The sequence below is a fragment of the Protomyctophum bolini genome (genome assembly GCF_963924005.1).
Source record: "Protomyctophum bolini genome assembly, chromosome: 19".
Classification (NCBI taxonomy): domain Eukaryota; kingdom Metazoa; phylum Chordata; class Actinopteri; order Myctophiformes; family Myctophidae; genus Protomyctophum; species Protomyctophum bolini.
In genome coordinates, this window is record NC_137880.1 from 23,116,304 (window position 1) to 23,133,210 (window position 16,907).

Consider the following 16,907-nt stretch of genomic DNA (forward strand, 5'->3'; position numbering starts at 1 on the left):
GCCAAATTTTACCCAGTCGTCCAACTGGTCAGATGGGTGGGCCACATGCATTTTCATTTCAATGATCAAATCAATCGATTGTGTTCCGGCCTGGATACATTTTCATTGTCATTCTTATGTATCGGTTTTAAAGAAAATACATACCTGAATGTGTTTTTTTTGCCAATTATTTGGGTGCCCACACTGGCAATACTCCTCACAGCCCACCACCCGAAGGTGGGAATCGCTGTTTTAGATACATTGAATTGTTTGTGGCTGGGCTGGTGTGCCACATTGAACTGATCCAAAACGTCTGTAGTTGCCAAAGCGGATCGTCTTACCTCTATGCCCGGCTTTTCATTTCCCAGAATAGTTCCTTGTTGACTCTTTATTTAGGCTATGTGTGCTCATTTCTCCCCCCCCTCCTCGCTGTTGGCTTTGTAGCCTGAAGGCCTGGAGCAGTCATTCTCCAGCACCGCGCTCCTGGAGTTCGCTGACTCCGAGAGGCACCTTTCCAAAGAGCTCTCATTCACCTTCCCAGCAGACGTTGTCAGAGGCAGTGAGAGAGCCCACGTAACTGCATTTGGTATGTATATAATAATAGTGGTGGAAAGTGACTAAGGGCAGATTCACACCGTCTGTTTGATTCAAACTGTTCCTGAATATGATTTCCTGGTCCCCGCTGGCCATGATTCATATTGGCCTTGATTCTTCCGCACCCGAGTACACTTCATTCAACTATATTCAATGCTTTAACATTGCAGCGAGTACACTTCAATCGGTCCCGAGACTACCTCCATGTGGTCCTGGGAACGGTTGGGTGATCCACTCCCGGGAACGGTACGCAGCATTCACACTACTTTGCAGTCTATAATGTACAATAGCTGCTCTCTACTGGTCCCGAGTACACACCCAGGACCATAGTGTGAATCTGCCCTAAGTACATTTTCAATATACTTACATTTTGAGGTACTTTTTACCTTACTTGAGGATTTCCATTTTCCTACTTCTATCTACTCCACTACATCTCAGAGGCAAATATTGTTATTTTTACTCCGCTATAATTGTTTGGAAACTTTAGTAAATAAAAATGTATAGCCATAAAACCTTCGATAAAAAATCGGCCTCAGTCCTATAACTTTTAAGTACTTCTTCCACCACTGGTATGTAAACACGTGGACAAAAGCCCTGAGACTTGAGTCATGCACTGGCAGAGCTGCATTCCTTCACAAACCTATAGCACACATTCTTATCATTAAAGTAATTTCACTGTCTCTTCCTCTTTGATCACCCCAGGGTTTTGTTTTTGCCTTTTCCCTATAAAACACCAAGGCCATGGTCACACAGTAATGGGAACCATCAGTGCCGATTAAACTGACGCAAGGCCTTCATAGTTTGAGCGTGTTCATATTTAACACGTGCAAAAATGGAAGAATAATGATATGATTACAAAAGCTATTTTTACGACGGACAGCTGTGTGATTATTTCCTTGCCCCCTCCTGACCGCTTCAGGCTGTAAAATGTCTGTATGTGTCACGTTAGCCAGGCTACTCTAGTGGCTTGTGTTTATCCTCTCTATAAACATGCCTCTTGTTTAAGTGGCAGTTGTTCTAAATATTGGAAAATCTAGGTGATCAGATCTCCCATTTCTCCTTTCTGCACTTAGTTATGACAATGTCGAGTGAAAGTTCACACGTGGAGTTTGTGTCTTTGGTCTGACAGTTTCAGTCTTGGACACACATGACCCATCTCACCAGGCCAGAGATCATTGAGTTTTTATTGGTTCTGAATCTGATTGTGATTATCGATTCTGTTTCTTATCTATTAACTGTTTCTCTTCCCAAATGGTAAAAAAGTCAAATGTTTAGATGAAAATAATATATAATATTATTTTAAGCGATAACTGAAGTAAATAGTATAGTATTTACTATTACTAGTACAACCTGTGTACCGGTATATTCAAAGTACCTGAGCCAACAGAATTCCACTTTTGGTATTTTAAGTATAATTTTTATACCAATACTTTTGTACTTTTAGTCAAATTTGGCAATCCGGTCATTGCACCGGAATGCACTTTTACTTTACTTAAAGTAAATTTAAACGTATAAAGTGAGTACTTTTTCCACCACTGCTTGGAACCTATAACTTCCATTACCCATACCTACTCGTATCTCTTGGTGATGCAGGTGACATCCTTGGACCATCGATCATGGGCCTGGACTCTCTGGTCCAGATGCCGTACGGCTGTGGGGAGCAGAACATGGTCCACTTTGCACCAAACATCTACGTGCTGCAGTACCTCAATGCCACGAGACAAGCTGACTCTGAGATCGTTGCCAGAGCTACTTCCTTCATGATGAGCGGTAGGCGGATTTGGATTATAAGCTATATCTCATTCCCCCCCCCCTATCGATTACTCATCCCATGGAGAATTGAATTCATGGATATATATTTTTCTAAGCCAATCATTTCATGATCAGCTGTGTTTCCCTATGGAGACACAAATTGTCTCCTTTGTGTCTTAATATATATAGGGAGCACAGGGGGATGTATGTCCTAAAACTGTCGTTTTTGGTCATCAAATTATTCTTTTAGGAATGCGTCAAAAGAATAATATCCATGGGGGGGGGGGGGGGTAATCGATAGGCGGGGAAAAAAAATTGCTACCTCATTTGTAAATGAGAGTGATATGGATAGCTGCATGGTGGTCTTGATGTCACAGAAATCCACCATAAGGATTTTACCTTTTTTTTTTATAGCTTGTGTGAACTATATTACTGGCAAGTCTATACCACTCCAGTGCTGTACCCCATGTACTTCACTTGCTAATATATATTTGCGCGTTATATCTAACCTTACCCTTTTCTATGTCCCTTTCATGAAAACTACAAATGACGGAGCTTGCACAAAAATGAGAATCTAACATGCAATGAAGTACTCCCCATGTGGACATTGGACAACTGTATTGATATTCCTTGGCTGTGTCTTTAAACCAGGTTACGAACGGCAACTGTCCTACCAGAGAGAAGATGGTTCCTTCAGTGCCTTTGGGGACCATGACAAATCTGGAAGCACATGGTATGGAGCCTATACTGTATATCGTCTGTCGGGGTGGAAACCTTGTATGTCCTAAACCTTTTTGGATATAAAAAACGGTTATATTATATCTGCTTTTCATGCTCTGCAATCAACAGGGCTCTGCTGATTGCTCGACAGTAACAAAGTAAATTTATTTTACTAACATCGGTACTTTAACTCGAGTACAACATTTGACAGAGCAACGTTCACTTCTAGTTGAGTAATATTTGAACCAGGAGTATCCATATTTGGACTCCAGTACTTTGCCCAGCACTGATCTACCTTCTGTTAATCTGTTCTGTGTCAGCGTTACAGTAGTTTTTAGTCTAGTTTTATTTTAGTATACTGTAGTTGTTATTTGTTGACGAAATGGTCAATATATTTAGTCTCAGTTTTAGTCATTATAGCTTTCAAAAAAGGTTTCATAGTTTTAGCAATAAGTAACTAAACACTGTTCTGTGTGTGTGTGTGTGTGTGTGTGTGTGTGTGTGTGTGTGTGTGTGTGTGTGTGTGTGTGTGTGTGTGTGTGTGTGTGTGTGTGTGTGTGTGTGTGTGTGTGTGTGTGTGTGTGTGTGTGTGTGCGTGCGTGCGTGCACATGCTCGTTCTCTGTCCTTCGCAGGCTCTCTGCCTTCGTGCTGCGGTGCTTCCTCCAGGCTCGCGGCTTCATGGACGTGGACCAGAGAGTTGTGCAGAGGACGGCCGCCTGGCTGGGACAGCGGCAGGAGGAGGGTCCCGACGGATGCTTCGTGGAGCCGGGCAGGGTCATCCACACAGAGCTCCAGGGAGGTCTGGTGGACGGGCCCGTCTCCCTCACCGCCTACGTCCTGATGGCTCTGCTGGAAGACAAAGACCTCAAGGTGGTGCAAGAACACTGAACCGTGAACTTGTGTGTTATTATGAACCTCTGCCAGTGAGACAAATTCGTTTTTAGTGGATGTTCTTTGTCATGTGCTTGAGAAGCGCCTGGACTACATTTGCACACACCACTACTGACGACTGTAAAGACGACTTTTGTGACGACCTAGTCCTGATTGGCTGCCTCCTAAGCCAATGGCAGTCTTACCCATAAAACCCATAGTCTGAACGGCATAAGAACCCATACTGAACGCCGCAACGCGGAGTGAGTGGCAACAGAAGCTAATGTTATGAGCTAACTGGAGCTAGAGGAAAGCCATAACAAAACACAGTGAGTGAACCAACAAAATAACATTGGAAACTAACGAAAACGGGAGCTACAAGAGCTTGTTGCACCTGGCAGTTATGACTGAGTAATTATTGTGTCAGTTGGTAAAATACATTTTATTTATTTGATCATTCATTTTAGAGGACATGGTTGTGACGACGCCATTAATCGTTGTGTGATGATGTAATTACATAGAATACACAATTAAACTGACTGCCGTCTGGAGGATAACCCTGACCTCCCTATGAACATTGAAAATAATTTGAAAGAATTGTGAGCTTAAAATCGATTATTTTCACTAATTTAGTTTGCTGGACACTCTTGGTGCAACTAAGTAAGGTATTAAGAGAAGAGAAAAAACACATAAAAAGTAGACATATGATCAGGCCAAGTGTGGATACTGATACTTTACGTTATGAAGGAATCTCAAAGACGACCTCATTAACATCCTCTCCCATTGTTTCCTATACGCTCAGAGCCAGTATAGGAGCCAGGTGGCTGCAGCGCTCACTTTCCTGGAGACCAGGCTGGCCTTGGGAATCTCAAGCAACTACAGCCTGTGTCTTGTCAGCTACAGCCTGGCACTGGCAAACAGCGACAGTGCAGAGAGCGCACTCCAGCAACTCATGGCACGAGCAGAGATGAGAGGTACCTGTACCATGTTGGAGCAGAAGTGCAAAAGTTCATCAAACAAATTGAGTTAAAACATTTTACGAATGTTTTGATATAGTCATAATTTAATGAAATAATCGGTTCATAATCGATCCCTATTTTGAGCGTGTCATCATGAGTGAGAACTAAAAAACAAAATATCTCTTTGTGTTTCTGGTAATATTATTGTTCACTCATTTTGTATATGTCCATGGAAAACAACAAAGTGACAAAAATGTCCACCAACAACAAGCCAACATGACGATGACCCAGTGTTGATTTTGACAGCAAATTTTGATTTTAGTCATCTGAATTTTTTTATTGTTAGTCTAGTTTTAGTCAACCAAGTGTAATAATATTTTAGTCGACTGAATCTACAGTTGATTTTTTTCGATTTAAATGTGTTTTGGCAGGCCTTGATCTGCTTGTATATCTGCTATTTTCAGCATGAAACCAAACATACAATTTCTTGTCTTTTAGTTCTACTGGATCTCTGGTCCACTAGTCGCTCCATAACATTTTAGTCTAGTTTTTATTTGTTGACGAAATTGTCAATATATTCAGTCATAGTTTTAGTCTTCATAGGTTAGTTCTTATTTCGTTTTTATTCAGTATTCCTTAGTGAAAAAAGGTACCGGTAGTCAACAAATATTTTTCCTCATAGTTTCTAAGTAGACGAAATCAACACTGCGATGATGACCCCCCCCCCCCTAATCTCTCCTTAGACGGTGTACCATTCTGGGGCTCGGCAGACACAGGGCTGACGCCGTCATGGCAACCGAGGTCCACCAGCCTGGAGATGGCTGCATACGTTCATCTGGCTCTCTACAAGCTGGGCCAGCACGAGCAGGGCCTCCCTCTGGCCAGGTGGCTGAGCCAGCAACGCAACCACCTGGGAGGATATGCGTCCACGCAGGTCAGCGCTCTAGCCCACGAGGTCACAGGCACGTGCACACATAGCACACCTAACCACACCAGAGGGTCGCCATGCAACTCCTTGCAACATGCAACTACTTCCAATCCAATCCAATCCACTTTATTTATATAGCACGTTTCAAAACTCAGAGTTTACAAAGTGCTGTACAGGAGAAAAATAAAAACAAATGCACTACAGCTACCACACAGAAAAACAACAGCGAGAAAACAAAATACAAACTGTGAAAACAACTGAGACACATTACAGAAAAACAACAGAAAAGCATCACAGTGAGACAAACGTATGTCTCACTGTGACAAACATATACAAGGACCCAAGGAACTCAAGCGGGGTTAAAAGCCAAGGTATAGAGGTGGGTCTTTAGGCGAGATTTAAAAGTCTTGATGGAGGGGGCCAATTTGACGTGGGAGGGGAGTGCGTTCCATAGTTTAGGGGCTACAACGGAAAAGGCTCGGTCGCCTCTGGACTTCAAGCGGGTCTTCTTTGTGACCCTGAGGTTTAGCTGGCCCTCAGACCGCAGTGACCTAGTAGGAGTATAAACCTCAATAAGTTCAGACAAATAAAGAGGAGCCAGACCATTTATAGATTTAAAGACAAATAAAATAATTTTAAAATCCAAAAAAAAAAATCCACCTGTCACGCTGCGAGGTGCAACTATGGGCGTTCATTTAAACATTGACAAAGTGCCGATGCACACTAAACAGGTTGACGACGATAGGTGTGTAGGACAAAAGGCTGGTCCAAATGCAAACTAAAACAAGGACCAAGGTCTAAGGACTAAAATTACGTTTGATTGACGTTAAATTAATATATTTGCAAGTCCTAGACAGTGTGCGGGACCTTTTTCATTATTTGACAAATGGAACCAATTCAACCAAATGGACCCTTATGGGTCCTGGTTTCATTTCTACACTTTGAGTTACAGACCCATAAGGTTCGATTTCCTATGCATTGCCATCCATGCGATAGTCCAACACTTGGGGCAAGGTTGGGGTATTTCAACATCATGGCACACGGACCGAATCAAACGATATCAATCGTTATGCATCCGTACAAAATCCTTATAAACCCCCAAGTGTAAACATACACAAAGGATGGAATCAGGTATCAGGAAGGTGGCATGCAGCCAATATGCTGCTTGAACAGAATGAAAATACATAATAAAAAAGAGACCCCTATATCCTCTCCCCGTGCAGGACACAGTGTTGGCTCTGCAGGCTCTGTCCCAGTTCGCCGCCCACGTCAGCGCTGACGGTGACACGGACATGATGGTCAAGGTGATGCGCACGGAACCTCCTGGAGCCACCGTGGCCACCTTCCACATCCACAGCACCAATGCTCTGCTGCACCAGAGCCAACAGGTACAGTATATAAACCCTGTTAACACCTTCCACATCCACCGCACAAATGCTCTGCTGCACCAGAGCCAACAGGTACAGTATATAAACCCTGTTAACACCTTCCACATCCACAGCACCAATGCTCTGCTGCACCAGAGCCAACAGGTACAGTATATAAACCCTGTTAACACCTTCCACATCCACCGCACCAATGCTCTGCTGCACCAGAGCCAACAGGTACAGTATATAAACCCTGTTAACACCTTCCACATCCACCGCACCAATGCTCTGCTGCACCAGAGCCAACAGATTGATTTAATTTGATTTAGCACAGTATAAAAACGATACAATAAAAGATACAAAGATATAGAAAAGGGAAAGTGCTAGGGTGAAGCAAGAAGCCCAAGGGGGCTTATAGTCCTTATAAGATCCTTGTAAGATACAATAGAACATTTTGAACATGATTGTCAACAAGTATAGTATCAAGTTTCCAAAATACATGAATCCAGTATTATTCAAAAAATATTTAAACTAAAATAAAGTACAACATGCAAACAACATGCAAAGTAAAGTAAATTATCTGAAAATAGCAGATCTACAAGCTCACAAGGCTCACATTGAATTAGGCCACATACAGCAACTCTGAGAGTGTAAAAATTTAACCAAATGATGGACCCTTACAGGTCCACTTGGTTCCATGTGTACACTCTCTGAGTTAAAGACAGAGTTAGTGTCGAAGTGTCCTTGAGCAAGACACTGAACCCCTAATTGCTCCCGATATGCAGGTTGGTGCCTTGCATGGTTTCCTCCGCCATCGGCAGGTGCATTTACAATCTATGTAAATGCACCTTGGATAAAGGCGATATATAGATGCACCATGTAGGCCTACTATTTACCGACCTGTAAGGGTCCATTTGGCTCCTCCTAACTATCAATAATGTGGCTGGCTGCGGACCCCCTGAATTCAGTGGTTCCCAAAGTGGGGTCCGTGAGGGAGTTCCAGGGCGTCCCCAGCTAAATGATATATAGTTTGGAACCAAAATGGACCCTTATGGGTCTGTAACTCTGAGAGTGTACAAATGGACCCGTTAGAGTAGACTACCGGTAATGCATGTCAAACTGGGGGTCCTTAAACGGGTTGATAATCGCTGCTAGAGCCATACAAATCTTCTCTTATGGGGATCCCTGGCGTATCTCTTCAAATGGGGGTCCGCGGGCTAAGAGTGCAGTCAACATTGTCTGTCCTGATGAAGGTCGAATAGACCGAAACGTTGACCAATAAAGAGCAACATTTTTGGCAAGTTTCTGGCAGTGTGCGGGACCCTTTGTTTTTCAAAGATAACCTTTTTAAATTTGGTGGTCCTTGACCAGTCTGCACCCTTTGTCAGTCTTCTTATTGGTCCCTGACTGACTAACCAGCATGCTCTTTCTGCCTTGTTCCGCCCTGGTGCCGCCTTGTTTATGTTGAATTTGCTAAAACATATTTTTTGGAAGAAAAACAAACACGATGTGCCGAGTCACCATCCTGCACCTGTGATGTTTCTTTTTACTGACACCAAGTTTAAAATAAGAATTGAATGCACAGAATATCAATGCAAAGCAACAGAAAAACATTATTTCAATGGTAGCGGATGGAGAGAGAGCATTTTTGTCCAACCACGAAATGGCAACCAATGGGTGTGAAGAGGGGCACAACCACAGGCGGGACTTGACAAAGGGTGAATTGAAACAATGAAAACATCAAAACAATAATTACAACTCCCCTTTGATTGATTGATTGTTTGGTATGGTACAATAAGACATTAGCTGCAGGATATCACAAAAAAGGTCCTGCAGACTTGTTTCCATTGTGGTCCTATGTTGAATGTAATTCATTCAGTGGTGGAAAAAGTACTCAAATGTTTTACTTAAGTAAAATAATCAATACTGCAATGTAGATGTACTTTACTTACTACCCATATTCAAAATGTAAAAGTACTCATATTGCACTTATTTCACAAGTTCAACATTTGTACAAAATCTTTTTAAAATAGCCGATTTACAAGCTCACAATGCGTCACATCGCAACACATTGTGAGTTTGTAGATCTGCTATTTTCAAAAGGCTATATACATTATACAGTATATACAGTAGGGTTGAAGTGGTTAATACATTTAAATCTCCAAAGTCATTCCGTCTCCCCAGGTTGGCAGAGGAAGTGTAGTGCCCAGGATTACATTAGATAATTGACACTGGGTGAACAAGTTGCAAAATCATGGGATAAAAAATAAAAATGGTAAATGGTAAATTATGTAATTCGCAGCTGTTTGTTGATTATGTTGGTATAGTAGTGTATACGCAATACGCATACGTTTCATTATATATTCCACTCTTTGTAGCTTACATATGATTCTTGATGACAATTCTTTAGGTATTTGATGTATTTCCATGTTTTGTTCTTGCTTACTATAAATCGATCTGGATTATAAAGAGTGTCTGCTAAATGCCTAAATTGTAAATTGTCACCTTTCAGATCGAAACGAACGGCTCAGAGTTGCACCTCCAAGTGACCACAGAGGGCCAGGGCTTCGCCCTGTTTCAGGTAACGTACACAGCTGCCTGCCGATGTATCAGATGTGTGAGTAGGTGGAGATGTATTGTTGTGTCTTTGATTGTCTCTGGCTATGTGAGACTATGCACTGGGTTGGTATTACGGTTTGACGGTGCAACAGCCACTTGACACAGATCTAGTCCTCCTGGCGCCGCCATGGCGCCGAATCCAGTTCATGACCCGTTTTGCATGTCCACGCCTCTCTCTCTACCTCCCCCTTTTCTGCTATGAAAAGATAATCCATCATTTATTATGCAATAGGTAGTCACTAGTCACCTCCCATCAATGCTTCCTGCAACATGGAAGGAATGCGGTAATCTCTTACATGCTATGAAAATATTTGATCAAAGCCCAATTTTTGGTTGCACGACTGCTTCCAGCTATCGCCCGATTGATTCACATGTTTTGCCCACCTGCTGTTATTTTGCTCTCGAGCGATAAACACCCTGGGCACACTATTCTGGGCACATCATAATTGACGATCATTCGGCGAAAATAGCAGATCCACAAGCTCACAACGCATTGCAACGCAACACATTTGTGATCCATTTTGATAAGTACCGGTAGTTAAACACTTGACCACAGACAGGCTCTCACAGACTCTTTCTCTCGTCATCTCCCAGCTCCATGTGTTTTATAATGTAGACATAAGAGGGCTGGCGAGACCTCTAGGGGCGAGACACAGAAGAATCGCCCACCACCAGGACGAGGCCTTCAACCTGCACGTGGACCTGGACGACCATGATCCCTACGGTGCCCCAGATCTGCACATCTGCACCAGGTGAGAGCTTCCACTTTAGTGTTGATTGAGACAGCAAATTGATTTAGATTTAGTTTAGTCATAGTCTTTTGCGTAAGATTTCATTTGGTTTTAGTCACATTTTAAGTAATCTGAAATGTTACTAAATCTACAGTTGATTTTGTCGACAAAATAATATTTTGGCAGGCCTTGGTGGCGCAACACATAACCACACATCTAATGTATCACTTCTCCACTAGTCCCTCCCTAACATTTTAGTCTAGTTTTTGTTTGTTGACGAAATTGTCAATACAATTATATTTAGTCTTATTTAGTCTTCATAACTTTGTTTTCGTCAGTGAAAAGAGGTTGTCGACGAAAATATTTCGTCATAGTTTTAGTCCAACGAAATCAACACTGCTCTTAGTAATGAATTAACCCTGTACTAGCAGGCGTGAGCCACAGGCCCAAAAGCTCAACGGTTAGCTCAAAGGATTAACCTGTGATGTTATGCCGTACTTTTTATTTGTGTTTTCTCTATTCACTTGGTCATTAAGGTCCACAGAATGAGAGGCCTGCTCTGCCGAAAACATCGCGAAAGAAAGTTACGGCCATTTTTGTATACCACATCATAGACAACCAATAAAGGCAAAATTCCCCAAATTTCATCATGCTTTAAGTATAGCATGTGACAATTGTGGGGTTTTCATGATTCTGAATCCATTCCAAGCATTTGTTTTGCGCGAAGAAAATGGCCATAGCCGTCATCACAAATGTGATGAGGTCAGCACCAAAATGATGAGGTCAGCACATTTGGGCACATTTTAGCAAGTGGCTATGGCCGAATTTAGGCCAAGGAGTGTTTTTCATGCAAAACTAATGCTTGGAATGGATTCAGAATCATGAAACCCCCCTAGTTTGACATTGTCACAATTGTCACATGCTACTTAAAGCATGATGAAATTTGGGAAATGTTGCCTTATATTGGTTGTCTACAGTATGGTGTGGTATACAAAAATGGACATAACCTTTTTTCGCGATGTTTCCGGCAGAGCAGGCCTCTCTTTGGACCTTAATGACCAAATGAATAGAAAAAACACAAATAAAAAAGTACGACAAGACATCACAGGTCCTGTCCAATTTCCGGCCTGTGGCTCCCCGGCTATACATTTGTACCAGGGTGAGAGCTTCCACTTTGTAATGAATGAACCAAGCAAGGGTGTTTTTGACTTCCTCAGGAACAATGAACTGTAAGTAGATTGTGCAGTGTTATTGGAATACATGGAGATTAATACACAGAGGCAGTGTTCCTCTTCCTGGATCCAATAGTTGGGTGAACTTGGGTCCCCTGGAAATTAGTTAATATATCACCATTCTGGTTCATCAGATGTTGATGCTATATGCGCAGATATAGCTGATGTACAAGTTCACATCTGATATTTTGTCTACGGTATATCGTATGATATAATGATGTATGTGTTTGGCTGCGGACCTCCATTTCAAAACATTTGGTGCCAGGGAGGGAGCCCCATAAGATAATATTTTTGTGGTGTTAAATGTTTTCAAGATTATTCCCAACATTTTTCAAAAATAAATAGGTAAAAACAAACGTAGGGTCCATTTGGTTACATATATATATATCACCACTGTCATGTGGAAATCTCATAGTATGTCCAAAACGGTTACTTTTTCAAATTTAACAACCACAAAAGTAGCAGATCCACAAGCTCAAAACGTGTCGTTTTGCACCTTTTGCTGCTTTTGTGCAACGCAGTAGTATGACAAAAAGTTATGCCCAACAGTGACGATAGTATACTCTCGTGGTGTGATGCTAAAAGTCAGTAATGTTCCCGTGCATGCAGTCTGTCGAGGAGCCATCAGGGCGTGAACCAGACAGGCATGGCGCTCATGGAGGTGGGACTGCTCAGTGGCTTCACCGTGGCCCCAGATGGAGTCCACACCAACGATGTCGTCAAGAAGGTGGAGATGCTGCCGGGGAAAGTCATCCTCTATTTAGATTCTGTAAGTAAACATGCACACCATGGTCATTTCTGACACCTAACAAAGAACGAGTTTATATTAATAACAAGTAAGCCTTACAGAGCCATGAGGCCCATAGAGCAAGAGTCTATCTCCTGTTTCTGTAGCGTGAGGCAGCTTGATGTACAAGTACACCCACTGGACATGATGCTAGTATGTTGCAGGGACTTACCCTAAATCCAACCCTTGATGCTGAGTGCCGAGCAGGGAGGCAACCTTCCAGTCTCAGGGGCCAGGGCGGACACTCAAACAACAAGGCCACTAAGCTGGTTATATACCTTTGTTATATTAATAACAAAGGTAAGATGAATTGTGACTATCTGGGGAGAAAAACAGGTGCTTTGCATGGTTCCCTCTGCATTGGCGTGAGAATGGGTGAATGTGAAATGCATTAAGTGCTTTGGAGAACGGTGCTATATGCAGTTTATGTATTGTAAACGCTTTAGTCTGGCTGTCATTCAACACATTTTGACTGTGCTTTTCAGGTGACAACCACAGAGATGTGCATAGAAATCCCCCTGGTTCAGGAATACAAGGTGGCAAGAGTCATGGATGCCAATGTTGTCATCTATGATTATTATGAGACATGTAAGAAACCTCTCTCACAACCACCATCATACCACTATTACTACATTAAACCACTCTCAGTCTCACAACCACCATCATAATGTCTACTACTGCTGTTTACCACTATTACTACATTAAACCACTCTCAGTCTCACAACCACCATCATAATGTCTACTACTGCTGTTTACCACTATTACTACATTAAACCACTCTCAGTCTCACAACCACCATCATAATGTCTACTGCTGTTTACCACTATTGCTACAGTACTGGAACACTGCTGTTCCTGCTTTTAACCACCCTAAACCTGTACGTGCCTGTCGGCCACCAGCCTACTTGGGAACGATGTAGCTCTGGTCCATAGCTCTAATGCGTCGCATTTAGAGCTATGTTACTCTCAACTTCCGCCGCTTGCATGAATGCAAACCAGCCTCTCGTCTTTAGCGTAAATAAAAATAATGTTTTTGCTACACACCAAAACAAAGACGGGTTGTGTCATTAGAAAGCCTACTTTCCTTAGTGGGAGCTCTCTGAGCCCCTCACCACACGTATAAATGGTACTTTTTGGCCAAATCACCAGAGGAAAAATATTCTCTATGAGGCAATTCTCTGGGCAATATCGATAGAAGGCGCAGTGGAGTAACAAAGTATTTTTTTCCGGTGGAAACTAAATCCCCTTTCAATCCAGCGATTCAAATAATGAGCTCTTCACCTCTCCCTCCCTCCCTCTCTCTCTCTCTCTCTCTCTCTCTCTCTCTCTCTCTCTCAGCACGGAGGACGGTGAGGTCGTACACGTCTATGTGGCGACACAACACGTCCACCTGCTGGTTCTGCGGGAACGGCTGTCACCAGTGCCGAGCGTCGTCACAGCAGGACGGCTACCACTCCAGCATTCTGGTCGCTGCAGCACCGGCCAGCTGTCGCCACCTAGTGGTCAGTCTATTGAGTGCTCTGCTGCTCCTCCTTGTCTTTACTAGGGTGTAAATCAGTGACAGTCCTCAAAGTCCCTGGGCAGTGGTGGAAAAAAAGTACTTTAATGTTTTACTTAAGTAAAAAGTATAAATACTGCAATATAGGAATACTCTGTTACAAGTAAAAGTCTGCTGTTCGAAATGTACTTGAGTAAAAGTACAAAAGTATTGGCTTGGAAATGTATTTAAAATACCAAAAGTAAATGCACTCATATTGCAGAATGTCCCATTTTATTAAATATTTTGAAAATAGCAGATCTACAAGCTATGCCCGAAATGTATATAACGTATATACTGTATGTTTTATAATAATAATTCAAATCTCTAAAGTAACTAGTAACTAAAGTTTTGAAATAAATGTAGTAATGAAATATTTGATTCTGAGATGTAGTGGAGTAGAAGTAAATGTACTGGAAATTGGAAATACTCAAGTAAAGTATACTCAAATAACTCAAAATTGTACTTAAGTAAATGTCTTTAGTTTTTTCCACCACTGGTCCCTGGAGACGACCTGCAGGAGGGGTCCCTGAGGGGGTTCCAGGGGGTCATTCATACTGGTCCCTGGAGAGACGACCTGCAGGAGGGGTCCCTGAGGGGGTTCCAGGGGGTCATTCATACTGGTCCCTGGAGAGATGACCTGCAGGAGGGGTCCCTTTCCAGGGGGTCATTCATAACAATTAGTTGAACAACTTTAACACAATGTATGCCACACCCGCGAAATCCCGGGTTTATTGCTTAAACCCTCTTTTGCCAAACCGGGAAATCTCAGGTTTATTTAATGTCTTAATCCAGAATTAATAGAATTTTATTTACCTTCCGTTGGATGTTTTTAACATCAGTCGCTAGCCTCCGGTAGCTCCCATGTTGTGCAGTCATAGATTACCCCAAATCTCCAAGCTCACATCTTTTTACTGGCACTGGCTCTGTAGTCTGTATGGAGCCATCTGGTGGCTGGCATATATTCGGTAAACCTCTACATACACTGGCTGTTGTATAGGTTATGAGATCTTGAAAACGTGAAGCATTTCGAATGTGGTTGGGTTTTTTTTTCAACATTTGAAAGAGTGTACAATTAATTATCCAAACAGTGAAGGCAAGTTGAGGTGTTTTTGAATAAAATGTTCTTTTCAGCGATGACAATGATTTTTGAGTAGGCCAATGATTATGTAAATTCACTGTGCCGAATAACCCATTGCCTTAAATTATTTGTAAATCATTATAATTTTTTTTATAGTAGGCCAAGGCTTTTCTTGCATTGTGTCTCTGGGATGTGTTGGAATGGCTTGCACATTATTAGACTGTGATTTTCTGCCTGTCACCTTACACTGTTAAAAATGATAAAGCAACCTCTGGTACAGGATAAACATGTGAAATTTGAATTTATTAAACAACAAAACTAAAACATTGTTACTGGAAGTTGATAAATGTGTTCTCTCTACTGGATTGGATGAAATTGGCAACCCACCTGAAAATGTATGGAATATGTATATGGAATATATGGTATATGGAGCTTATCTTAAAAAAGAATACAAAATATACTTAATTTAACTATTTGTAACTCTTGAGAGTATACAAAAACATGTCTATTTGGTTCCATTTCGTACACACTCAGAGTTAAACTGTTTTCCAATTCACTGCCAAGGTGAAGGTACATGACATTCAGGATATGCACGGACACATAAATAACCAATATGGGCTCGCACCGGCGTCTAAAGCTAACTCGTCAGATGAATCACTTTTAATGCACTTGATCACAGTGCGACCATGACCGAAAGGAGAGCATCCATCAGCGCCAGCGCTCTAGGAGTTCCCATAAATCTATATACTTAAAGCAGGTATGCCGCATCATGGCGGCAGCAGCAGCGCATGCAAGCCGCCATAAATCTTAAAATGACAATCAAAATTAAATGATTGAGACGTTACTATACACACGAATAACTTCAAAGTCCCTCGGTGATGGATGTACGTGGACTTCTCCGAAAAACAAGGCTCAACCGCTTAACTGCTTCTTTTGAAAACCAGAGGCCCTGGTTGGCTCGCGAGACCATCGAGATCGCATAAAAAATGTCTGTGGTGAGATGTTCAAGGTGAGAGAAAAAATAATGTTTTTATTTTCTCAGATTCCTCACACAGGTGGTGCACATACCGCAGGCATCGAAGCAGCCTTTCTGCCTTCACACATGCAGGGAAACACAGTGATTAGACATCATGGTTTATTACGGTATTTATGTGACTTATATCATATCGTTTCGGGTGGAACCTGTCCAAAATGGTTACTTTTCAGGATTCAAATTTAAAAAATAGCAAAGTATCAGATCTACAAGCTCAAATGCGTCGCTTCACAACGCGTTCCGATGTAGATGAGATCGGCTACTTTTGTGTGACGCTGTAGCATGATCAAGTTGGCCGTTCATTTACGTAAAAAACACAAAAAGCTAATATGTGGACATAGGAGGTTTTCTTCCCGACAGCAACGATGGGTGACTTGTTACATGAGCCTTAATATTTCCTCTCACTTACAGTTACAGGTACCCAGCAGCAGGACTAGCAATCTGATTGGTCAGGGACATATACACAAACCATTCCCCACATTTCCATAAAGCAAAAGCTGGTGGTGCTGTCTGGGGTTGCAGCGGAAACCCACATGCTATCCCACCGAGCTTGTAAGCAACGCTTTGTTTGGCCAGCTTTATCCATGTGTGAACTGTATTCACATAACAACATTTTCTTTGGAGACGGCAAGTTTGTGCCACTTCGAGTTACACTACACAGTACATAACTTAACATTGTCCAAAATACTACAAAATCCCTTTTATTTAGTTTTAGTTT

At 42.1% G+C, this 16,907-nt stretch overlaps 1 protein-coding gene across 1 annotated transcript in view; it reads left to right on the forward strand.

The window, feature by feature from the left end:
- cd109 (CD109 molecule) overlaps window positions 1-14,552 on the forward strand; it is a gene marked incomplete at its 5' end in the record, with an annotated part of 34,909 nt that extends 20,357 nt beyond the window's left edge. The window contains 12 exons of the mRNA XM_080791431.1: window positions 424-565; window positions 2,167-2,343; window positions 2,977-3,058; window positions 3,679-3,916; window positions 4,719-4,890; window positions 5,619-5,809; window positions 7,027-7,191; window positions 9,683-9,751; window positions 10,384-10,541; window positions 12,362-12,521; window positions 13,025-13,127; window positions 13,877-14,552. Of these exons, the coding sequence (XP_080647557.1) occupies window positions 424-565; window positions 2,167-2,343; window positions 2,977-3,058; window positions 3,679-3,916; window positions 4,719-4,890; window positions 5,619-5,809; window positions 7,027-7,191; window positions 9,683-9,751; window positions 10,384-10,541; window positions 12,362-12,521; window positions 13,025-13,127; window positions 13,877-14,091 (1,872 nt within the window). The 3' untranslated portion in view covers window positions 14,092-14,552. The remainder of the gene's footprint in view (window positions 1-423; window positions 566-2,166; window positions 2,344-2,976; window positions 3,059-3,678; window positions 3,917-4,718; window positions 4,891-5,618; window positions 5,810-7,026; window positions 7,192-9,682; window positions 9,752-10,383; window positions 10,542-12,361; window positions 12,522-13,024; window positions 13,128-13,876) is intronic.
- Between the last annotated feature and the right edge of the window lie 2,355 nt (window positions 14,553-16,907).